At 39.3% G+C, this 26,187-nt stretch overlaps 1 protein-coding gene and 1 pseudogene across 8 annotated transcripts in view; both read left to right on the top strand.

Annotated features, from left to right (window-relative positions):
• CES3 (carboxylesterase 3) overlaps positions 1-19,853 on the top strand; it is a 66,238-nt gene extending 46,385 nt beyond the window's left edge. For all 8 annotated transcript variants that reach the window (XM_020989414.2, XM_020989411.2, XM_078149440.1 and 5 more), the window contains exons 10-14: positions 6,538-6,618; positions 8,249-8,396; positions 10,819-10,968; positions 14,717-14,795; positions 19,483-19,853. In XM_020989414.2, coding sequence (XP_020845073.1) covers positions 6,538-6,618; positions 8,249-8,396; positions 10,819-10,968; positions 14,717-14,795; positions 19,483-19,669 — 645 coding nt within the window. In that variant the 3' untranslated portion in view covers positions 19,670-19,853. The remainder of the gene's footprint in view (positions 1-6,537; positions 6,619-8,248; positions 8,397-10,818; positions 10,969-14,716; positions 14,796-19,482) is intronic.
• A 1,205-nt stretch (positions 19,854-21,058) lies between these two features.
• LOC110210508 (volume-regulated anion channel subunit LRRC8D-like) lies at positions 21,059-25,473 on the top strand (annotated as a pseudogene).
• The last annotated feature ends 714 nt before the right edge of the window (positions 25,474-26,187 follow it).

Here is a 26,187-nt window from a genome sequence, read left to right as displayed (position 1 = left end):
AGAGAATTTTTCATGGAAGACTACTTTGGGGGTTGGACTCACTGATCTCCATCCCCATTTCTTCCAAGCTATGGTAAGGATTAAGTTTAAATTTTGGATTAAGTTTTCTCCCGGGCATGGGGAAAGTTAGGTTAAAAACTTAATTTAGATGAAGCCAAAATTTTCCCCCATGGGTAGGGCAGGGTTATGGGTTCCCCCGGATAGATTTTTGGTAGCTTGGAACCAGGGGATGCTCCCAATAGCTCTGGGAATAACTAAATAGTGAGCAATTGAATTATGTGACACGTAGCACAAATCTGCAAGAGATTCAGCTGGGAATTCATTTTTGGCCCTAATTCAGCTCTTTTCATTACTGCAAATTGAAAAAATTACAGCTAGCAAGTATGTGTTTATCTTGTGTTTGTGTTTAGCGTCGTGTATAGATTCTGCAACCTTGAAAGATTTCTAAGGGGAAATTGGAGCCAGCCAGAAAAACTGGTAAAAAGCTGCCGCCCAAGAGTTTAGAATGCTGGGGAATATTTTTTTAAAATTTTTTATTTTTTTCCCTATTACATGTAAAAACAATTTTTAATCTTTGTGTTTTACAATTTTGAGCTCCAAATTCTATCCCTCCCTCCCTGCTTCTACCCCAACATTGAGAAGGCAAGCAATCTGATATAGGTTACGTATGTGCATTCATACAAAACATATTTCCACATTAGTCATGTTGTGGGGGGGGAAAAACAGACCAAAACAAACAAACAGGAAAAATAAAATAAAACACCGGTATGCTTTCATCTGCATTCAGATTCCATCAGTTCTTTCTCTGGAGGTGGCTAGCATTTTTCATCATAGTCTTGGATCTTTGTATTGATCAAATAGCTAAGTCATTCACAGTTGATCATTGTACAATAGTGTTGCTACTGCATGCAATGTTCTCCTGGTTCTGGTCACTTCACTTTGCATTAGTTCATGTAAGCCTTCCCTGGTTTTTCTGAAAGGATCCTGCTCATCATTTCTTATAGCACAATTGTATTCCATCATAATCACATACCACAACTTGTTCAGCCATTCCCCGATTGATAGGTATTCCCTCAATTTCCAATTCTTTGCCACCTCAAAAAGAACTGCTGTAAATATTTTTATACATATAGGTCTTTTCCCTTTTAAAAAAAAATCTCTTGGGACATAGAACTATTAGACCTACTGCTGGGTGAAAGGGTATGCAGTTTTATAGTCCTTTGGGCATAGTTCCAAACTGCCCTCCAGAACAGCTGAATCAGTTCACAACTCCACTGATAGTACATTAGTGTCCCAATTTCCCACATTCCCTCTAACATTTGTCATTTTCCTTTTCTGCCATATGAGCCAATCTGATAAATGTGAGGCGGTACATCAGAGTTGTTTTAATTTTCATTTCTCTAATCGATAGTGATTTACTAGGGTTGACTATGTATAGCTTTGCTTTCTTCATCTGAAAACTGCCTGATCATATCCTTTGGCCATTTCTCAATTGAAGAAGGGCTCTTATTTTTATAAATTTGACTCAGTTCTTTCCACAATTGAGAGATGAGGCCTTTATTGGAGAAACTTGCTATATTTTTTTTCACAGTGCTGGGGAAGATTAATGAAGTTTCATACTTGAAGCAGTTCTCCCAAATGCTGAAGTCTCTACCCCAGTAAGCAGGATTAACTCCTACTTCAGACTTTCAGTGAGCGATTAGGTTAAAAATAAAGGGAAAAAAAACCTGCAAGATACTTTTTCTCTGTCATTTTAGCTGAGGCCACGTTGGGATTTCAGAGATAAAGTCAGAAAACCAAAGAAAGGAAAACTTTTTCCTAGCTTGCAGAACTGCTAAAAACATCTTAGTAGATTTTGAAGCTTGGAGATTAAGGAATTTGACGATTGATTATTTTAAGATTACAGGAGAGAACTCTTAGGACTTCAGTTAATTCCAGGAACTCACTCCCTTCTCTTTGTCCTATCTGAGAAGACACTTAGCAGAAGCTTAACATATGCTACAATACCTTAGTGAGTTTTGGGGTGCCACTCTGAAGAATTTGTTTTAAGGAAAAATAAGAATTAAACTTTGTAAAAGTTTTGGATGTAAATAACACTTAAATAATTTCTCCCCCTAAAGATTGCTAGACCTTGTTTTAGTGTGATGAAGGAAGGCAGCTAGTTTGAAATTAATCTCAGAGTGAAGGAAAAAAAAGAGTGTGTACTTTGCAGTTTAAATTTACCTGGTACTTAAACCTTTCCTGACTATGAAAAGAAAAGAGCTTGTCTAAATCAGGGAGCAACTTTAAAAATGGGTAAAATTTAATTAAGGAATAGGAAGAGTAATTCAAACCAAAGAGGGATCTGTGAGGAGGGACCACTAGCCCACCTCCACCATCACCTGGACCCAGACCCTCTTATAGATAATAGGTATAGATATTCACAATGATGGGAGGGGGAGGTGACTAGAAATGTCTTTTGAGAAGGCTCAAGATTTATATAACAGAATTAATTGTTTAAGTAAGTTAGAAGCAAGATCACCAAAGAAAATTAGAAAGAAACCATGAATTTGTAAGCTCTTCCCTGGGTTCTGTGGTGGGTGAAAGATGAAATGGTGGAGGAAACAGGTTTGAGATTCCAAGCATATTGATTTGTTGAGCAATGCATGCCAACTGCATAACAAATTGGGACCAGATCTCCCCAGCTTTGGCACTGGACCCTCGAATACAGGGGGAGGCAGTTTTTTATATGCATTAAAAATGATTTTTTTAAAAAAGACCTGTTAGCTAAAAGAAAACAATTTACAGAAGAGAAAATTGGGTAATCTGATTTCTAACTAAAAGAAAGATCAGGGATTTTCCAAATTGGGAGGGGAAAGGGAACAGATGCAATTCCCTGAAATCAGAAAAAGAGATATCCCACTCTCAAGTGTCTGTAAACAATCAAAGGAACATGGAAACGTTAACTAATTGACCAGTAGGGGGCTGGTTTTCAGACAAGTCATGTGTGCCTGAGATATATAGTTGTGAGAAAACTTGCATCAATCTTTGTATCCTTCTAGGTCTCTAGTCAGCATAACCCAGGTCCTTGGTTAGGGCTCTCTAGGCAGCAGATAGGTGGCCAGGATAAGTTCAAACAATACAATAAAGTTTTCTCACAAGATGGAAATTGGACTAGATCCGTAATTGAATAGAAAGGGAACTGAGCTAGCTCCAGAATTGAGTCACAAGATGGAGGCAGTGTGGTTCACTATGTTCCCACAGTAGTAAGTTAGTGGCAGAGCTGATACTCAGGTAGAGAGCTTTTGACTCCCAGTTCAATCCATGCTTTTTGCCCCATGCCAGGGGCATAAAGAGGGTCTCATTTCCTGTACTTGAGAATAAACTGGATTCCCATCCAGCTTAACCTGAGGCACATAGTAGGTGCTTAATAAATGCTTGTTGGTGATGGTGATGATAACCCCATTTTCTACCATACTGGTGTCCAATTTCTCAACCTTTTTTAAAAAAATTGAATCATAAGTTTCTTCCCCAGTATTTTATGATCTTGGATTTACCAAACAGTAGTCTATTGTGACGCATTTAGTTCCTGTACTAGGTTATCTAACTTACTTCATTGATCTATTTTTCTTTTTTTTTAATTCAGTACAAGATAGTTTGATAATTATTGCTTTATAATAAAATTTGAAATCTGACAGTGAGTCCCCTTTCTTCCTTTAAAAAAATTTTCCCCTTAATGTTCTTGCCCACTTTTATAAAAATTAATATAAATTTTATCATTATATTCCATTCGGAGACATCTCATTGTTTTTAAAGCTTTATTATTAAATTTATAAAAATAATTTGGGTGGCATTACCAAGGCAAGGCAAGGAAACAAGCATTTATATACTCATATTTATACACTTACAATGTGCCAGGCTCTCTGCTAAGAGCTGGATATGTAAATAAAGCAAAAAGTAAGACAATCTCTGCTCTCAAGAAGCTTACATTCCAATGGAGGAAGACGACATATAAAAGGATTCTGAGAAGGTTGGGGTAGTAAAAATATTCATGCTGGAAAATGGTGAAAAAAGAAGTCTAAGGTCACCTACACACCACAGTGAGGAAATGTGGACTTGAGTGGAGTGTATGGTTAGAACTATCACATTAAGGGAGGGAAATTTTCCATGCTTATATTTTTGTTAATGCCCTCCCTAAAGGGGTTAAGTCTACTGTGGACCTAGAGGTGATTGGGTGACATGGGAGACCCTGGCAAAGGACCACCCTGCCTGGTGTACTCACATCAAAGAAGGCGCTATGCTCTATGAGCAAAGCAGAATTGAAGTAGCTAAAAAGAAATGCAAGATTCACAAATTTGGAGAATCCACCCCAAATGTTCACATGGACTATTTATGCCTGACCTATAGTAGAGCATTCCAAGCTCATACTGGTCTGAGCAGCCATGGTGGGACGCACTGCAACTTGGCTCTAACATAGTGATGCCATTTTGGTCCCCTTCGAGAATGAAGGACACCTAACCAACTAAGTCTATTCTGGATCTGAATGGACTTCTGGGATTTGGAGTTTAGGCTTTTGTTTTGTTTTCCTCAAAGAAAAAAAAAGTATATCTCCTATTTGCCTTTTCATTTGTTTCCATGTACTGAGTCAAGGTTTTCTGTATTCTTCTCATGGCTCAGTAAACTTTTATAAGTTTAGTTGTTATGCCATTAGTTGTGAAGACATTTCATATTGACATTCTTTCCTTGTCAATGGTACCTTTTAGCATGACTTAATTAGTAGCAGCAAACATTTATGTAGTGCTATTATATTAGGTTTGCAAAGAGCTTTACTTAACTCATTTGATTTGATCCTCACAATCATACTTTATTGTGTGATTTTCTATTCTATTTATCCATTTAACCTTTTTAAATACTTTCTAGATTTATATTCGCCCAGACAGTATCACGTTCAGAAATAAAAGCATGGAATATAATGTTAGACCCCTGAGTTTGAATCCTGCGTCTGCCTCTTATCAGTTGTGTGACCCTGAGAAAAATCCCTTCCTCTCCCCCAGGCTTTGTGTTTCCCTTGCGTAAAAGAATTCACTCAATCCTTAACTCGAGAGAACTGTGAGGACCTTTGACATCAAGGCGGTTGTACAACTAGTATCCATTAATGAATAAAATACATGACATCAAACAACTATTCTGAATGCTACTCTTTGAAGCTTAAAATAATTCATTGAGATCTTTTGCTTTTATATACTTATAACTTCCAAATACAGCATTCCCTCAGTAACACTTTTAAATTAGATTGAATTTTGTTAATCACAATAGTATTTCTCTACATGACAATCAAATGAGATAATAACTGTAAAGCTCTTAGCACAGTGCCTTGCACAAGCAGGCACTTATACAGATGTCAATTGTCATTACTAGAATTATTATTTGGAAAAGCTGTACACATATTGCACAAGGACAATTTTTCAGGCTATGCAAGGTACAATTTCCTTGAGCCATAGCTCTAGAGCTATAAGGGTTTATCTTGTCCAACTCTCATTTTACAAGTGAAGAGATTGAGGCCAAAAATATGTCTTTATTATGCTGAGTCATTTAATGCCATTATGGGTAATGCTGATTTTCAACTTTGAGAGAAAATGTGGATTCATGGATTCTTCACAATAATTCTATAGCATTTAGGGGTTTGTGACCTACAAGTTGGGAACTATTAGACTAAATTTCCTCTAAGTCCTCTTTTAGCTCTAAAGTCCATGATGGTTCAAAAGAGGGAATGTTTCAGGTTGTTCCTCCTCAATCCCTCTGGGGAAACAGTATCAGGAAAGTGATGTGCCCATCTTGTTGCCCAGGAGTGAGGAAGTTGAGTCAATACATTGAGGATACTGGATGTCCTCTTGGGGATGAGGGTAGATGTCAGGTGTGGGTCCCAGCTGATCAGTCTTAGTTGGGGCTCCTTTTTTTCCCTTTACATGTTTTTCCCCCATTAATTTTTTTTATTCATTTTGAACTTAAAGACAAAAGAAAGATTATTTCCTTGTACACAGCACAACATAAAAAGAAGATTCCATATAAAACAGTGAATTTCCTTTTCACACTGTTTCCTATTTTTGAAAAACTACGTAATAAAGACTACATATTATTTCCAAAGCTATCCTGTTTTTCTATGCTTCCTTCTAAGTTTTCTTTTGTTCTCTGCTGTGTACTTTTTTTCTCCCTCTCTCCCCACCCTGCCCTATAGAAAGCTCTCATTATACATAAATATGTATATATATGCAAATCATACTCTACATACTTCTATTTATCTGCTCTTTCTCTAGATGTGGATAGCATTTTAATTTGTAATTAAATAATCAAATTTATAATATTCAAAATGACTTACTCATTCAAAGGTGTTCTTAAAACAACATTATTGTTACTGTACACAATGTTCTCTTGGTTCTGCTCATTTCACTTTTCATTATTTCATGCAAATTTTTCCATGTTTTTCTGTTGTTTGAGGCTTCTTAGAGGAAAGGCTGAGAAACATAATCTTTTGACCAAGGATTTACTTTCCTCCACCAGGCATGGATGCCCCAAAATCTGGAAGATGGAATGAAAAAAGAATCGGCACTTACCTTGCTGAAGAACAAAAGTGTTGTGTTGGTGAGAAAACACTTGGGTCTTTCCTTCTGCTTCCTCAGCTTGATTTTCCTCTCATGGTACCACCACCCCACCCCACCCCGCCAGCCTGGTTTATTTACTCCCACTGGGCCCCAGAGATAGAAGCATTCAGAAGGCCAGAGGGCCACTGGATAAAGAAATGACTTTGGCAGGTAGGTGATCAGAGTTCACAGACCACCCCCTAGGTGAGACCTGGATGTTTTGGAAAGAGGACTGAACCAGAAGACCTTGTTTCAAATACTCTGTCTGCCACCAGCTACCTATATGACCTTGGTGAACTTATTCAAACCTATCACAGCTTCCATTTCGTCATCTGTAAAATGGGGGTAATAATACTTATGTTATCCAGCCCCTGAACCGTTACAAGGATAAGGGACCTCAGAATATAGAATATCGGAGTGGAAAGAAATCTTAAAGTATTAGAATATTGTAGCTGGGAGTATCAGAGCTGGAATGGGGCATTAGAACACAGGATGTCAGAATCGGAAGACATTTTAGAACATTGGAATGTTGAAACAGACAATACTGGGAGCAATGTGGAACATTAGAACAAGGGCAGGCTGGGTTCCAGTCCTGTCTCTGACACAAACTGACCCTAGGCAAGTCATGTAACTTCTCAGCACTCCCAGACAACTCTCTCAAAGTATAAATCTCAGAAGTTACTGGTTTGCATCAGTTACTGGAAGGATCCCACACCAATGAAATCACAGGTCCAGACAAAAGCAAAACTAAACAAAATACAAGATCTGGAAGGGGCCTTAGGACTTAAACAATAATGACAGATTAGACCTTAAGAGATCACACAGCACAACCCCTTCCTTGAGAACTAAATGAACCTGAAGCCCAGTAAAGTAATTTGCCTGAGATCCCATAATAAAATGGAGGTTTAGAGAGGCAAGGAATATGCCCAGAGTCACACGGCTAATATGTCTCAGAAACTGAGCCAAAAGATTCCTGATTCCATGTGTAGCATTCTACCCACTACACCAAGTTAGTGCTACAACCCAAACGTAATAATAATAATTGTGGCTGGTCAATCATTTCAGTTGTGTCCAACTCTCCATGACCGCATTTGGGGTTTTCTTGGTAAAGATGCTAAAATGGTTTGCCATTTCCTTCTCCAGTTCATTTTGCAGCACAGGGTTAAGTGACTTGCCCAGGGTCACACAGCTAGTAAGTGTCTGAGGCTAGATTTAAACTCAGGTCTTCCTGATTCCAGGATTCTGGATTGCACTGCATCACCTAGCTGCCTAGCATTTATATAATGCTTTAAGATTTGCAAAGTGCTTTATAAATTTTATCTCATTTTATACAACATTAGGAAGCATGTGCTATTATTATTCCCATTTTATAGATGGGGAAACTGAGGCAGACAGGGGATAATATCTCACCCAGGGCCACACAACTAGTAAGTATCTAAGGCTGGATTTTAATTCAGATCTTCTTGATTCCAAGGCCAGAGCCCCATAGCTACCTTGAACAGCTAGATTGTCTCTTCTGATCCCAAGCCCAGCATTCTTGCCATTGCCCCAAGCTTAGGCTAAAGGATAAGATTTCGTCTCTGACATGAGTCTCATGGAGTCTCCTAAGTTTTATTCTATGTTTATCCCAGGGCACCCCTTCTGAGTTGATCCATCTCATCACAGATGAGTATATGGGTAACCAGACAGACCCAGTCGCCATTCGGGATGCAACTCTGGATATATTTGGAGACTTCTTTATCGTTTTTCCAACTCTGAGGACATCAAAGAAACACAGAGGTGAGCTATTCTCGAAGGTCGAAGCTTATGGCTTCAAACTGCTCCAAACCAGACTCCAGGAACACCCAAGAGTCAAAACAATCAGAGCAGGGTGGGAGGAGTCTTTAGTCTCAAACCAAGGCCCAAGCAGGACAGTGACTTCCTTGGGATCATGGAGCAAGCTCATGAAGATCTGAGGATCTAAGGAATGCTTGACTTTATTTCTATCAAAGACATCATCATTATTCCAGTCTCCTCAATTTGGAATCTTAAGGTCATCTTTGACATCATTCTCCCTCACCCCACATATGTCATCAGTTGCCAATAGTGCTGTTTCTACCTTTATAACATCTCTCTCACCCAAAACCTCTACACAGTCATCACCCTAATTCAAGCTTCTATTACCTGCAATAGCTTCCTAATTCTTTGTCCTTCCTCAAGCTTCTCACCCCCCCAATCCATTCTCTACACTCCTGCCAAAGTGATTTTTCTTACGCATAGATCTGACCATGCCCCTCCCCTACATCATCAACTCCGGTGGTTCCTCATTGCCTCTAGGTCAAGTATAAATTCTTCTGTTAAGCTATGAAAAAGTAATGGATCTCTTCTTCTTCAGTGGAGATTACTCTGCAATCCACTCAAACACCATCCGAACAAATTCCTATTTCTGTTTATTTCTACTCCTCCCACATGATGTGTCATTTCCCACCTTTGGGCCTTTGCACTGATTTGCTCTCCCCCATGCCTGGAATGCACTCCCTCTTCACCTCCATCTCAGAATCCTCTCTTCCTTCATGACATAGCTCAGACACCACCTTCTACTGAAGCCTTCCTGATCCCATCAACACCCCCTCTTGAAGCACCATATAGTTAACTCCTTTGTATTTATTTATATTTGTTCACTATATTCTTGCTGTCTCCTCCTTCAGAATGTGAGGTCCTTTTGAGTAGGGATTATTTTCATTCATTGTATCTCTGTCCCCACCTCTGCGAGAGCACAGATTGATTTCAAGTTAGAGCAGCTTGGTTCAAATCCTCTTTCTGCCATTTACTATCTGTGTGACCTTGGGAAAATTACTAAGTGCAAAATCACTTATCACCCGAAGGTAGGCAACCAGGAGATGAGCTTACTTAAGTCACACATGGGAGGAGGGAATACCTAAACCAAGGAAATCATGGATCCTTGAAGTAGTAGTACCATATTTGTTATTAATTATTATATTATATGTTACAATAGTAATAACAAATTCTTTTTAGAGGCATCTAAGTGGCACAGTGGGTAGAGCTCTGATCCTGGAATCAGGAAGACCTAAGTTCAAATCTGGCCTCAGAAACTTACTAGCTATGTGACCCTGAATGAGTCACTTAATTTCTGCCTGCCTCAGTTTCCTCAACTACAAAACAGAAATAATAACACCTAGTTCCCAGGATTGTTGTAAGGACCAAATGAGATATCTATAAAAGATTTAGACCAGTAAGTAGCAAATAGTAGGTGCTTAATAAATGCTTGTTTCCTTCCTTCTGAGAGCATGAGAATTTCTCTTCAAGGTGAATGTCAGAAATGGCTGGCTCTGTGTTCTTATTGGAGAGATGGGTCTTTTACTTGATATCCTCAAAGGTAGTTTTGTAGTGCTTTAACAATGGGTGTTCAGGGAGAACTAGCATCTCTGGTATGAGGACTTGCTGAGCCTTTTCTTTTTTTTTTTAATATAAATTTATTTATTTTTAGTTTTCAACATTCACTTCCACAAGTTTTTGAGTTCCAAATTTTCGCCCCATCTCACCCCTCCCTCCACCCCAAGATGGCATGCATTTTGAATATCCCTTCTTACTGAGCCTTTTCAGGGCTGCTCACCCACCTTTGGCGTCCATCTAGCACTCACCTCTCACCTATGGCTCCAAGAAACTGTAGCATGCACAATGGCCACCCAGGTAAAACCATCTAGGCAGACAGGCTAAAGCAGGGTAAGAGTAACCGATGGGCTTCAAACACATTGGTGAGTGAGGGAGATGTCTACCCCAAGCATGTGAAGACTTCCCCCGGCAGAATGGAAGGATGAGAACAATTTGTTCCAGTGGCTATGAAGACAGCTGAAGCAGGCATTGTGAAGTACATTGAAGATGCTGAGGTCATCCACTGCATCCAGGGCTGTGGCCAGTCATCTTGACTTTTGTCCCACCACTGGACTTCCATGACTCTGGAGGAGAAAGTGAGGCTGATGACTTTACACAGCCCTGCTTCACTTCAATCCGATTCAGGTGCAAGTCAAAACATCACCCGTGATGTCATTGATCCTCTTCGAAATGAAGGACATATAACAGAGGGCAGCGATGGCAAACACCACTGAGGCAAAATGGGCTTGTCCTACCCAACATAATGGGCTTGTCCTGCCCAATAGTCTCAGATTCCTAACTCCAAGCTTCTTTTTGGCTCTTCCTTCAGATTCTGGTGCTCCAGTCTACTTTTATGAATTCCAGCATCGGCCAAGTGCTTTCAATAAGATCAAACCTGCTTTTGTAAAATCCGACCATTCAGCTGAGCTCACATTCATTTTTGGAGGCCCTTTCATGACAGATGAGCACTCCTTGTTGGGTAAGAAAAATATATCAATCAGTCTTTATTGAATATTTACTGTGTGTCTAGAATTGTGTGAAATACAAAGATACAGTTTTTCTTTAAAGAACATAGTATCTTGTGTAGGTAGTTAAGACATGTGTGTGTGTGTATATATATGTTAGAGAATGTACAATCTCAGGGCAGATTAAACTGATAATTAAATGTTGGGGTTTTATAATTAACACATTCATAGAGAAGAAGACTTCGATTATTGTGAAATCCATTCAGCAATCAGCCAACACACACGTAACAGTAGCCACACTGTCCCAAAGGTATTGGAGTCCCACTTTCCATTGCAGCTGCCCTTGGGGACTTAGAGATCTCCAAAGAAAAGCAATAATACTAAAAAGCAGTTGCCAGGTGTGGAGGCACATGCCTGTAATCCCTGCTTCCAGCAAGGTGGTGGTGGATAGCCTGGGCTTAGGAGTTCCAACCTGCATTGGGTTAAGCCAATTGGGTGTCCACATTAAGTATGGCACCAGTATGGTGAACTCTACTGGGCTGGAGGCCATCAGGCTTCCTAAGGAGGAGCAAACAAGCCCAAGATGTAAAGGAGTAGGTCAAAACTCCCATGTGGAGCAGTAGTGGGACTGGGTATATAATGGACACTGTACTTCCAGTCTGAACAACGTAGGGAGACCCAGTCTCAAAAAAAAAAAAGCAATAGATTATCTCACACAAAGGAAAGTGTTAACTTTATTCTCTTAAGGGGATCAAAAATGGGTTTTGGGAGAAAAGAGGACAGGATATATCAGGCAGGGTCCCAAGAACAGGGCAGAGTACATCAACAAAAAGTCCAAACCTTGAGTAAGATGATCTTGAGGACTCAGCAAGGAGAGAAAATGTGATATGTAATCATTTGAAGATTGTTTCCCGATGTGACACCCAGTTTGTGCCAGGCTTCCATTGCTTCTCCCCAGTTCAGCACATGTACTCCAGATTCGTCACATATAAAAGGGTCAATCAGAAATGTGGAAGAAAGCCAAGTGTGTTATAGGGAGAGCTGAGGTCTCCTGGTTGGGTCTATTGCCACATGCAGGTAGGCATCAGTTAATGAGGCAGCAAGGAAGATTCCAGATATGGGTGGTGGGGAGATAAGGAGATCTAGAGAAGGGGAAGGATGGTGGCACCTTGTAGGAGGAGGAACCACAATGTCAAGAGAGTTATCTTTTCAAAGAATGGCAAGGACCCTTTAATGCAGAAGCTTCTTGGGGCTACTTCACTTGATGTTTGTCTTGAGTTTAAAAAGGAATGATTCTACCTTGTCTTTCTCTTCTTTTGACCCTTCAAGTGGCATCATGTAACTCTGGGAGTTCCTCTGAGGGGTGGGGAAGGGGTTGTCCTTCTCCACCCTGGCATTGTGGCAACTTCTCCCATGTGGCCATAAGAAATGAGACTCAGCTAGGCAAGCCTGAACCTGGGCCTCTTCTGTTGTGTGCTTCTTTGCCTGATCTTTGCCTGTTCTGAGACAGAAATTCCATGTTTGGAGGTTGCCTTGTGAATTGAAGAGGTTTAGAGATCAGGGGTCTTCAGTTAGTCTAAAAGGTCTTATGTTTAAATCTAATAATTGTGAACTGCTGGTAGGCCCAAGGGTCTAGGGCACTGCCTTCTCTACATCTGCTTCTCCAGACTACATCCGCTACTTCTGAACCCATGAACATGGTGATTGGGTTTAGTCATAGGGGAATCCTGACCACCTAGAAGAACGATCAAATTCTTTTTCTCACACTCTGACTCATTCCTCTGCTCCCTAAGGAAGATTTGCTTAAAGCTTCAGTTTGTCTAATATCTAGGGTCTCCCCAAAAAGCAGAGTAGATTTGTACTCCATATACAATGTAAATCATGGATGGGGCAGGTATTTATTTCTTACATACAAAAGAAAAGTTTAATATTAAGACAGGCCTTTCACAAATAATATTAAGAGATAGACTTAAAAGAGGTTAACTATACCTATGTGTGTGTGTGTGTGTGTGTGTGTGTGTGTGTGTTTATACTTAAGAGAGGTTTATACTTAAAGCATAAAGGCATAATGTAATTTACAGGACTGCTGAATAGACATTATTACATTTCACCTCAACTCTGCCCTGTCCAAACAATCCCTTCCAGGTTCATGTCTTCTGACAAGCCAGGCCAGGCCTTGGGGTTATTCCTCTTGTCGGTGGTCATCTTCTTTAATGTTCAACCTCTGCAGGAAATGTAGGGAACACCTCTTCTGCCAACTGAGGATCTAGTATCTCCAGACCTCTCAAACTCACAAAGTGGCCTCCCACCCTGGAAATGTCCATCCAGATCACTGCCTGGTAACCTGGCAAAGAAACAGAAAGCAGAAGAAGCATCCCAAGGTCCAGGTTCAAGACAACCTAGATGAGGACCAGTTCTAGCTGCCATGTGGGAATAATGACAACACTTCCAATGTGTTAGAAGAGCCACGCTCATGGGAAGTCCTAGAGTTACAGGATGTACCTGGTTGGTCAAAGGAAGAGAGATAGGGGAAGAATCAATACTTTTTTAAAGGTGCACTGAGTCATTGGCTCTTCCTGCTCAGTGGCCAATAGGAGAATTGCCTCATTATTCTAAAAGCACCCAAATGCTGAGCTAGTGTCATGAGTTAAATTTAATAAAAAAGGTAAACAAAGGCACACTTCGAGAGTATGTTAGCAGGGTCACAGCCAACCAATAAAGTAGACTGATAATTGCCTCGATTAGAGGCAATTAGAGCAGATACAACTCCTTTTTTATAAGCATAGAATAAAGAATAGCACATATTAGGTGAAGAGATCACACCATTGGCTATAACATTGGTAGAATCATGGGGGTGAGGGATCATAACTGATTACATTAGGGAAAGCAGGCACACACAGACATGTGGGATCATGGCCACCCCTCTCTATCTCTAGGGAATGTTTTGTGAATTTGTGGGACCCAGCTGCATTCATAGACCAGTGACAGTAGACTAGAAGTAGCAGTTTCATGAGTGCCTGAGAATAGGACAAGACCACCTTTAATTGGCGATGTGGAGTGCTAAGATGGAACAACGTCAGCTAGTTAGCTCCTCAAGGATAACACACAAATGACATGGAGTTTCTCAGAAACGGAAGTTATGTGGGATAACAAGCTTTCCTTGGCACAAAGTGGTTTGCAGGTGATGCTGAAATAGCAATTCTCATGGAATTGGAATGGTGTATGAGATAATTGAACTTCTAAACTTTAGCTCAGAATTTTTCTTTAATTAAAAGCGATCAAGAAGGAAACAACTTTTGACATCTGACTCTTCAGAGAGAAAGATTAAACTTTTGAACTCATGAGCTTCTTCACATAGAGATAAAAAAAAGAGGTTGAGGTTTGTTAGCTGAGGCTGCAGAAAAAAATCACTTACCGAGTAAAATCAAATGAAAAATACAGGATCATTGTCTGATTTTGACACTAGTATACATGGCTAGCCAGAAGCCTGCAGGGCAGCTGTCCATATAATCTGTTAGAGAATTTAATGATTCCTAGACTATTTCCTACCCTGTATGTTTGGATATCAGACTTTTCATGGAAAAATTAGGAGTTTCCCCTTAAATACAATTATTTCAATGAACAGCAAATCTTTTGGTCAGGTGCAGGTGTTTCTGAGATGTGCAGTGTGACTTGAATGTGAACTTCTGATAGTTTTTGTTGCATCAAGCTCTTCCTGATGCCAATTGGGTTTGACTACATGAGAAATGGTTATGTTTTCAGCTTTTCCAGACTCCACTGAGGAGGAGAAACAGCTAAGCAGAGTAATGATGAGATACTGGGCCAATTTCATTCGGAATGGGTAAGTAAGATGGAAACAATCACCCTACACAAAGGAGGCACCTCTTGCTTCTAGAATGGGCCCTGAGTAAGATCTGAGGATACTTGAATCCATGACCAGGAAGCCACACAATTGGGCAGAATCATCATCTCAGAGACTCACATTCTCCCCTTGTCCCTGCTCCAAAGTACTGGGCCAATGTCACTGTTGTCTCAGAAATAATCTCTGTTATAAGTGGTAGAGAAGAGGACTGCATCTCTAAAGTCTACTAGAGTTTGAGTTTTCGTCTCAGCTGTGGAGAAATTTAAATCCTAACCTTTGCTTCCTAGCCTCCTATAAAGGAATCTTGTGGCTCTGTTTTTTTTTCTCTTTGCAGCCTTGTTCCTTTGTATTCTCAAATGTTAGGGTCCTATGACCTCTAACTGCAAGGTCCTACAATCCACAAATATACCTCAGAGAACTGAGAAGGGTCCAGAAGGTATTAACAAGGTTGTCTCTTACCTTATGACCCTGTATCTTTACTACCTTGCCCTTTGACATATGCTGTGCCTTAAGACGTCCAGCAGCTTATAGGACTAGCCTACCATCTTGTAAAAAGCATGAGATTTTTCCCAGGGATACATACAGCACAGAAGAACCCATATACAGACTCCCAAAGAAACCTTTCTGGGTAACCAGAGGCCACAGAACTGCACCGTTTTGCTACAAAGAGATTTCCTCTGGCTCTCCGGCTCTCCTGCTCTCCTTTCTGACACAGTTGGTTCCAAAGTTCAAAATCAAATGTAGAAAGATCAGCCCAAGAACTTTCCCTGGTTCTCTTTTGATAAGATTACTACAACACCTTCAGAGGAAGAGAGAGATTGGTGCCTATGTCATGGTTGTTGACACTGGCAACCTTATCATCCCAGTTATTAATCATCTGACCTTCTCGGTTTAGGTGACCCCTGCCTGGGCTTTCAAAACAGCTCACTACTCATTAAAGGAAAGGATATGAGGGCAGCTACGTGACTTAGTCAATAGTGTGCTAGACCTGGAGTCAGGAAGACCTGAATTCAAATACAACCTCAAACAACTACTAGCTATGTGACTCTGGGCAAGTCATTTAACTCCCGCCTGCCTCAGTTCCTTCAACTGTAAAACAAGAATAATAATAGTAATTACCTTCCAAAGTCATTGTGAGAATGAAATGAGATATCTGTAAAGCATTTAGGACAATTTCTTGCACATAGTAGGCACTTTAAAAATGCTTGTTCTCTCCCCCAGTTCCCAAACAACTTCACAGATAATCACAAAATGGACATTTTATAGATGTCCTAACGATTAGAACTTCTTATATAGAGGAAGCTAAGTGGTAGAGTGGAAAAAGTGCTGGATTCAGAGTCAGGAAGATAGGAGTTCAGATTCTCCCTCAAACATTTAATAGCTGTGTGAGTATGGGCAAGTTTTTTTTTTAATTTTTCACTTTTTTACTCAATGTGCACAGTATATATAAGGATTCCTTTCACAGAAAGGAGAAATAACACTTTCCCCTACAGAGAGCTTTGTGAAGATAGCACAGCAGTATAAGCCATCCAAGATGCTCTATATTAAATGTTTGCTCTGCTCCCACAAAAAAAAAAAAACCTTTCACATGAGCATGATGAACTGGATATAATCAAGATACAAAATAGCACTAATAAAGATAATATGTCAAATAGGTAACCTTTGTCAACCTCAGTTTCCTCATCTGTAAAAAGGGGTAATAATAACACCTACCTCACAGAATTGTTGCAAGGATTAAATGAGATAACATAGAAATTACACGGTAAATTTTAAAGTGCTTTATTTTGCTGTTGGTGTTCAGTCATTTTAGTCATGTCTGACCCTTCATGACCCCATTTGGTGTTTTTGTGGCAGAGATAGTTTGCCATTTCCTTCTCCAATGGGTCCATTTTTGTCAGGCAATCAGAGGTTAAATGACTTGCCTGGGGTCACACAGCTAGAAAGTGTCTGAGACTGGATTTGAACTCAGGTCTTTTTGACTTTAGGCCCAGCACTCTACCCACTGAGCCATGGGCTGCCTCCAAAGTGCTTTATAAATGCTAGCTATTATGATAAGTGGAATTATACAGGAAATAGTGACAACAAGTTCCCCCAGAGGGAAATCAAGCAGAGACTGAAGGACCACTGGTCAAGTATGTTATAGTACTTTTTTCAAGTATAGACTTAACTAGATAGCCCTGAGGTTCCCCTTTCAGCTCTAAAATTCTATATAATTCTATGATCAATTCTTACCCAAAAGACAGACTTAAATACAGCTCTTCAAGCCCATACCTGAATGAAAAGGAATAGAGAAAGGAAAGGGAAGAAAAGAAACATTTATTAAGCATCTACTATGTGCCAGGCTCTGGGCTAAGCACTTTATAAATATGATCTCATTTGATTCTCACAACAACCCTAGGTGGTAGGTACTATCGTGATTCTCATTTTATAGTTGAGGAAACTCAGTCAGACAGAGGTTAAGTGACTTGCCCAGGTCACACAGCTAGTGAGTGTCTGAGGCAAGATTTGAACTCCTGACTCCAAGTCCAGCCCCTGAAGGCTACTGCCCCTTTTAGAATAGTTCTTAGGATAGCAGGTTGCTCACCATATAATTAATTACACTGCCTCCAGCTATACCTTGAGTAGAACAAATTGGCATTTCCAGATATTTAGCTCCTACCCCAGTCACCTACCATCATGCTACTGTTTGCATTCCTTTGACCTTAATTTGGTACAAACCAACCTTGCTACTCTGTTAGTTCCTGGTGGGAACTTTGACCTTGCTTATTGTGCATCTCCCTTACTCTGCTTTCTCCTTACCCCTATGTGTAGTTTTATTGTCCTCAAGTGACCATGAGAAGTTTAATGATTAAGCCTGCCTATGCTTGGCTGAACCTCCACAGTGCCAGGATCCCCTTTGTCTTTAATCACCTTGTTCCCACACATTCCCCACAAAAAAATTCCTCATGATGGAAGATAAGCTAAGCTCACAAGTCCATGATTTCAGACAAGCTAGATGAGACAGCATCAGACCTGCCACATTCCATCACAGTTCATACTGCTACAGAGGAGGAGGTGGAAGGCACCAGGTCCCAGCCCTATCTATCCCAGGACCCCTGCCCTTCCTCCGGTTCCAATTCCCGTGTGGACTCCCAAGCTTCACACACTGTCTCACTGCCCTACACACAACCACTAAAGCCACTCTGTGCTGGAATCTCTCCCCAACATACTGCTCTCCCTTTCCATCTCCTCCCAACACACTTCAGAACCACTGTCTCCACAATCACCAGTTTTCTTTGCACAGTGCCTCTATCCCTGCTCCCAGGCCAATCTTTCAATAGCCAAAGTCAGCTAACACCAGTCCCAAGGATGCTTCCTGTAACCAGGGCTTCTTACCTTCTTATGTGTGATCTCTTTTGGCAGTCTGGTGAAGTCTGTGGTCCCCTACTTAAATTCTGTTTTTAAATGCGTAAAATAAAATATATTTGATTTAAAAGGAAACCAATTATATCAGGTAGCTAGATGGTTCAGTGGATGGAGCTGGGCCTGAAATTAGGAAGACTTGAGATCAAATCTGGCCTCAGACACTTGCTAGCTGTGGGACCTTGGGCAAGTTCCTTAAACTCTGTTTACTTCAGTTTCCTCAACTGTAAAATGGGGATAATACTAGCACCTACCTCCCAAGATTATTACGAGGATCAAATGAGATTATAACATTTATAAAAAGCTGCTAAGCTTAGCACAGTGCTTGTTACATAGTAGACACTACAGAAATGTTAGCTATCATTATTGTTATTAACAATAATAATAAAATGTGATTATTACAATATAAAAACAAAACCAAGTTCACAGACCCCAGGTTAAGAACCTCTACCATCATCATAGGTTATCCTGTCCAACCACCATGTTTTTACAAATGAGGAAAAAGACCTTCCCAAAGTCACACAAGTAGAAACACCTATACCATTAGCCCTTCCCCTCAAGCATTTGCACAAGTCCTGGATCCTACCACTCCTTCCAGGGTTGGAGCTTGCAGAGCTAGGTTACCATCACATTAGTAAGAGTCTTCCACATTAAAATGGTCCAGCCTATTTCTCCAGAGAGACAATTGTGTTACCATGCACTCTGTAATGTCATCTTAATACATTATGCTCAGAAAGAAAATGTAGTTGGGGGGAAGGGGTCCTTTCTCACCAAAGAGTCAAGTATATGCCATTATAGGATTAGAATACACAACACATGTAAAACGTGTTGTCATTGCATATATGTTGTCACATGCATTTGCTTCCAAATAATATGAGATGTCATTACTTTAAACGGGGTCCTAGATTAGATTAGATTAAGCCTTTATTGAATACTTCCTATGTGCCAGGAACCATACTAAGCACTGGGGATACAAAAATAAGACAACAAGAAGTTTCCTACTCCCGAGAAGTATACGTTCTAATGGAGCAAGACAACACATAGAGGGGAAGCAGAAAGAGGTAGGGATGGATGATAATCCTTGCAATCTAGTATCTAGTCTAGACTCAAGGAAGAGTCATTCTTAGGGAGGGCAAGCAACTGGGGTGGAGTTGGAACAGACCACGGAGAGAGCCAGCAGGGAAATATCACCTGTGTCTGTGGCAGCTTGTGAAGGACATGGTACATTCTTCCAGCCACTCATTCCTTTTCCCCTAATTTCCAGGGACCCCAATGGAGAAGGGCTGCCCAGCTGGCCCCTTTATGACCAATCAGAGCCATACCTAGAGCTCAGCTTGACTCCCAGAGTCGGAAGGAAACTCAAAGAGGACGGAATGGAGTTTTGGGGGAAATTAATTCGTGAAAAAGTGAAGCCATATTATGAAGGAAAGAAAGTACACACAGAGTTGTGATTTCCCCAGCACTGAACTAACTTAACACATCAAGACCAAAGCATTTAAAGAGATCATTTTAACATCTTAAACGTTTTGTGTGTGTTTACAACAACAAACAAACCAATATAACCAAATAAAAATTTATAACCAAAATAACAGTAGCAATAATGGTGATGATGTTAATAAATACCTGACTACTCTATTTTAGTCACCCTTGAAGGAAGGGACATGTCTTATTTGTCTTTATAAAAGCCTCCTAGCACCCATCATAGAGTATTGCATAGAGTGAGAACTTAATGCCTGGTAAGTGTTTATCTAGTGTTTCAAGTTTACAAAGAACTTTATTGTCACCGTTTATTTAATCAGCACAATAATCCTAGGAACTAACTAGTATTTGTATCTTTATTTCCATTTTACAAATGAAGGACCTGAGGCAGTTGAAATGACTTGCCAAAGATCTAACTCCAACCCAGGTCATAAGATCAAACCAGGATTTAGAGATTTGGGGAGTTTCTTTGGTTTTTAAATTTTGCTTAATGGAAGAGGGATCAAATTAATAAAACTAATTTTTAAAATGCTTGTAACTTGAAAAATAAAAAATAATAAAAAGAAAAGGCCTGAATTTAGGGGCTGTCAGGGATTGTAGATTTAGAGCCAGAAGAGGCATTAAAAGTTATGGAATAAATATTATGAAGTCACAGTCAAGATTATACAAGATTTAGCAGCTTCTATATTAAATATCAGAGGGCTTGTAATATGATATTCTGGAAGGCAAAGGAACTGGGATTACAACCAAGAATCACCTACCCAGCAAAACTGAGCATAATCCTCCAGGAAAAAAATGGGTAGTCAATGAAATAGAGGACTTGGAAGCATTCCTGATGAAAAGACCAGAGCTGAACAAAAATTTTCATTTTCAAATACAACACTCAGGAGAAGCATAAGCAGAAAAGCATAAAAAGCGTAAACAGGAAAGAGAAAACATAAGGGATTCAATAAGATTTAACTGTTTACATCCTTGCACAGGAAGATGATACTTTTAACTCTTAAAAATTTTATCACTATTAGGACATTAGAAGGAGTATACATAGACAGAGTATACATAGCAGCGAGTATAAGTTGACTTTGATGGGATAATATAAAAAAAATTAAGGAGTGAGAAAGAAAATTGCACTGGGAGAAGAGGGAAGGGGGAGGTAAAATGGGGTAAATTTTCTCAAATGAAGAAGGGTGAAATATCTATTACAGTGGAGGGAAAGATGAGGCAGGTCATCACTAGAACTTTACTCTCATTGGAATTGGCTCAAAGACAGAATAATTTGCACATTCAGTTGGGTATAGACATCTATCTTACCCTTTAGGAAATAAGAGGGAAGGGTGATAAGAGAAGGGCGGAGGACTAATAGAATGTGGGAACGTGATGGTCTGAAGCAAAACGCTGGTGAGGAGGGACAGGGTAAAGAGAGAGAAAAGGATAATCAAGGGCAAAATAAGATGGAGGGAAAGGTACCATTAGTAATCATAACTGTGAATATGAATGAGATAAACTCACCCATAAAACATAAGTGGATAGCAGAGTGGATTAAAAAACAGAATCCTACAATATGTTGTTTACAAGAAACACATTTGAAGCAGAGAGACACATACAGAATAAAGGTAAAAAGCTAAAGCAGGACATATTATGCTTCAGCTGAAGTAAAAAAATAAAGCAGGGAGAACTAGGAGAACGTTGCACACAATAACAGCCACGTTGTGTGATGACTAATATTGATAAACTCAACCCTTCCCAGCAATACAAGGATCTAAGTCATATCCAAAGGCCTCATGATGGAAAATGCTATCCACATCCCAAGAAAGACATATGGAATTTGAATGCAGATCAAAACACACTATTTGCTATTTTTTTCTCTTCTGTTGAGTTTTGTGTGCTCTTTCTGGTGGTTCCTCCTATTGGTTCTAATTCTTACTTACAACATCACTAATGTGAAAATATGTTTAATAGGAATGTGTATGCATAGCCTGTATCAGATTGTGTGCCGTCTTGGGGAGGGTGGTGGGGAGGAAGGGGGAGAAAAATTTTAAACTCAAAAGCATATTTAAGTGATTGTTGATAAATCAAAATAAATTAAGAAAAAAAAATAAATAGGTATTTCAATCTTCAAATACCATTAAAAAATAAAATAAAGCAGGGATAGCAATTATGATCTCAGACAAAGAAAAAGCAAAAATAGATCTAATTAAAAGAGACAACAAGGAAACATCTTACTAAAAGTTTCATAGACAATGAAGTAATATCAATACTAAACATATATACCAAGTGATATAGCGTCCAAATTTTTAAAAGAGAAGTTACATGAATTACAGGAGGAAATAAACAGTAAAATTATACAAGTGGGAGAAATTTAAGTGGGAGGAAATTAAGTCAGATCTAAACAACTGGAAAAACATAATTGCTCATGGGTAGGCCAACATAATAAAAATGATCATTCTACCCAAATTAATCTACTTATTCAGTGTCATACCAAATGACCAAAAATTATTTCATAGAGCTAGAAAAAATATTAATAAAATTCATCTTTAAGAACCAAAGCTCAAGAATATCAAAGAAATTAATGGAAAAAATGAGATAGAAAGTGGCCTAGCCATATTAGATCTCAAACTATATTTAAAAATGACAACTATCGAAACAATTTGGTATTGGCTAAGAAGTAGAGTGGTGGATCAGTGAAACAGATTAGGTGCACAACACATTGTAATAAATGATCATAGTAATTTAGTGTTTGATAAACCCAAAGATCTAAACTTTGGGGACAAAAACTTAATATTTGACAAAAAAAAACTGCTGGGAAAGCTGGGAAAAAAATGGCAGAAACTAGGTAGAGACCAATATCTCACACCGCATACCAAGATAGGGTCAAAATGAGTACATAATTTAGACATAAAGGATGATGCCACAAGCAAATTAGGGGAACATGGAATAGTTTACCAGTGAGATCTGTGGAGAAAGGAAGCATTTAGGACCAAACAGGAAATAGAAAGCATTAAAAGTGGAAGATAGATAATTTTATTAAATTTAAAAGATTTTATGCAAACAAAACCAAGGCAACCAAAATTAGAAGGAAAACAGAAAACTGGGGGCAGGAGGAGAGGGGAATTTACAAGTATCTCTGGTCCCAAATACATAGAGAACTGAATTGAATTTATAAGAATAGAACTCACTCCCCAATTGAGAAATGGTCAAAGGATATGAACAGGCAGTTTCCAGACAAAGAAATCAAAGCTATCTATAGTCATATGAAAAAAATGTTCCAAATCATTATTGATTAGAGAAATGCAAATTAAAACAACTCTGGGGTACCACCCCACACATATCAGATTGGCAAATATAACAGAAAAGGAAAATGATAGATGTTGGAGAAAATGTAGGAAAATTGGGACATTAATGCACTGTTGGTGGCGTTGTAAACTGATCCAACCATTTTGGAGAGCAGTTTGGAACTATGCCCAAAGGGCTACAAAAATGTGCATACCCTTGGATCCAGCAATACCACTTCTAGTGCTGTGTCCCAAAGAGATCGATAAAAAGGGGAAAGGACCTATTTATATAAATATATTTATGCAAAAATATCTTTTTGTGGTGGCTAAGAATCGGAAGTTGAAAGGATATCCATCAATTGGGGAATGGCTGAACAAGTTGTGGTATATGATTGTAATAGAATATTATTGCACTATAAAAATGATGGGCAGGATGATTTCAGAAAAACCTGGAAAGACTTACATGAACTGATATAGAGTGAAGTGAGCAGAACCAGGAGAACATTGAACACAGTAACAGCAATATTGTACAATGATGAACGGTGAATGACTTAGCTATTCTCAGCAATATAACAATCCAAGACAATCCCAAAAAACTAATGATGAAAAATGTTATCCACTTTCTGAGAGAGAATTGGTGGTATATGGATACAGACCAAAGCACGCTCTTTTTCACTTTCTTTCCTTCTTTCTTTTTCTTTCTTCTTTTTTTTTTGGTTGAGTTTTTCTTCCACAAAATGGCTAATGTGGAAATATGTTTTACGTGGTTGCATATTTATAACCTGTATCAGGTTGCTTACTGTCTCAGGGAGGGGATGGAAAGACAGGAAAGGATAGAATTTGGAACTCAAAGCTTTAAAAAATGTTATTGTCAATGTCATCAGCTTTGAGCATATCTGCAAGCCTGAAGTGGAGCACCTGACTGGCTATGAGGAGTTTGAGTATACCCCCAACATGACTTATATGTTGAAAAAGCTGCTCATCAATTACATCTCCATTATTTATGTATATGCTTTTATCTGTCTCTATATCCTCTTCTGGTTGTTTTGGATGCCTTTGAAGGAGTATTCCTTTGAAAAGGTGAGGGAAGAGAGCAGTTTCAGTGACATTCTGGATGTCAAGAATGGCTATACATTTCTTCTATACGTGATCAACCAGTATGACCAACTGTACTCCAAGCCTTTTGGTGTCTTCTTGTCCAAAGTCAGTGAAAATAAACAGGAAAATCAGCTTAAACCATGAGTGGACATTTGAAAAATTCTGGCATCACGTTTCTCACAATGCCCAAGACAAGCAAGAGTCACACCTTTTTATGTTCTCGAGGATCCCCGATGCTGTGTTTGACATCATGGATTTTGATGTGCTCAAGCTAGAGCTCATTCCAAAAGCTAAGATCCTGGCCAAGATTTCCCAGACCACTAACTGCAAAAGCTCAATTTCTTTCCTCTGAGATCATTTGAGATGCCTTCATGTCAAATTCACAGAAGTGGCTGAAATCCCAACCTGGGTATACTTGCTTAAGAACCTTTGGGAGTTGTACTTGGTAGGCAATTTAAACTCTTGAGAACAATAAAATGACAGAACTGCAGTCTCTGTGGGAGCTGAGGCACCTTCAAGAGCAATTTGACATAAGTTCCATCCAACATCACAGATGTAGCCCTGTCTCTCACAAAGTTAGTCATTCACATGACTACACTAAGCTTGTGGTATTTAACAGCCTTAAGAAAATTATGAATAGGGGCAGCTAGGTGGCATAGTGGATAGAGCACCAGTACTGGATTCAGGAGACCTGAGTTCAAATGTGGCCTCAGACACATAACGCTAACTAGCTGTGTGACCCTGGGCAAGTCACTTAACCACATTGCCTAGCCAAAAAAAAGAAAAAGAAAAAGAAAATTATTAATGTAGCCAAATTGAAACTCCAGAACTATGAGCTGGAGAGGATCCCTCATGCCCTTTTCAGCCTCTCTAATTTGCAGGAGCTGGATCTGAAGTCCAATTACATACGCACAACTGAGGAAATCATCATTTGCAACATTTAAAAAGACTGACTTGCTTGAAATTATGACATAACAAAATTGTGAACATTCCCCCCCCCATTACCCATGTCAAGAATCTGGAGTCACTTTATTTATCCAAACAAGCTTGAGTCCTTTCCCGGGGCAGTGATTAGTTTACACAAACTCCGATGCTTAGATATGAGCTACGTTTCAGTGATCCCAATAGAATAGGATCACTCCAGAAGCGGAACAAAGTGGATGTTCTGCCCAAACAATTGTTTAAATGTGTTAAACTGGGGACTTTGAGTCTGTGGCAAAACTGTATCACCTTGATCCCAAAAAATATCAGTCAATTATCATAGCTTGCTCAGCTGGAACTGAAAGGAAACTGCTAGATCCACCTACCAGCCCAACTAGGACAGTATGGACTCCTCAAGATGAGCAGGCTGGTGAAGGAAAATCACCTCTGACACTTTGCCAACCGAGGTCAATGAAGCACTGGACTAAGACACAAATACCCTTTTTGAAAAAGGGATCTGAGTGGAGATCATACATAACTACACCCATGAGTGCGAAAGCCACACCCATGGATTCCTAGATTGCAAATGCTTCTATACAAATTATTGCAAAATGATACATTAGTAGAGATACCTTTAAAGGAAAGAGTGAGGAAGAAAGAGAATTTGAGAGTGAGAATGAGTAGAAGCCTGATGGAAGATGCAACCAAGTGTTCAGGTTTGTAGTGTTTCAAGACAACGTTTCCAAATCTCTTCATCTTTGTCTTGGTCTTCATCTTCATCTTCATCTTCATCTTAGCCTTCTTCTTTTCTCTTTCTTGTGGAAAGGGAAGGACAAATTATAGTCACTAATCTCGATTTCTTTTTAAATTGCAATTGGATGCTGTTACTGTTGAATGTTTATAAACTGCTTGCTTGCTAAAGTAAACGATTAAATTTATATTTTCTTACTAAAAATGATTAAAATTGTTTTACATGTAATTACAGAAAATTTTAAAAAGTTCAAAGAGTTATGGGTTATAAATTTAGAGACAGAAGAGACATTAGAAATTATCTAGTCCAACACCCTCATTTTATAGATGGGGAAACTGAGGCTCAGAAGGGGTGAATGATTGATTGGCTCAAGTTCACACAGATAGGAAGCAGCAGGGGTGGGATGTGAATTCTGGTTCTTTTCCCGTGGAAAAGTGAAAACTTCTTGGAG

Source organism: Phascolarctos cinereus, unplaced genomic scaffold, assembly GCF_003287225.1.
Source record: "Phascolarctos cinereus isolate Bilbo 61053 unplaced genomic scaffold, phaCin_HiC Scaffold_2;HRSCAF=192, whole genome shotgun sequence".
In the NCBI taxonomy this organism is placed as follows: Eukaryota; Metazoa; Chordata; class Mammalia; order Diprotodontia; family Phascolarctidae; genus Phascolarctos; species Phascolarctos cinereus.
This window is presented reverse-complemented; position numbering and strand designations above follow the sequence as displayed.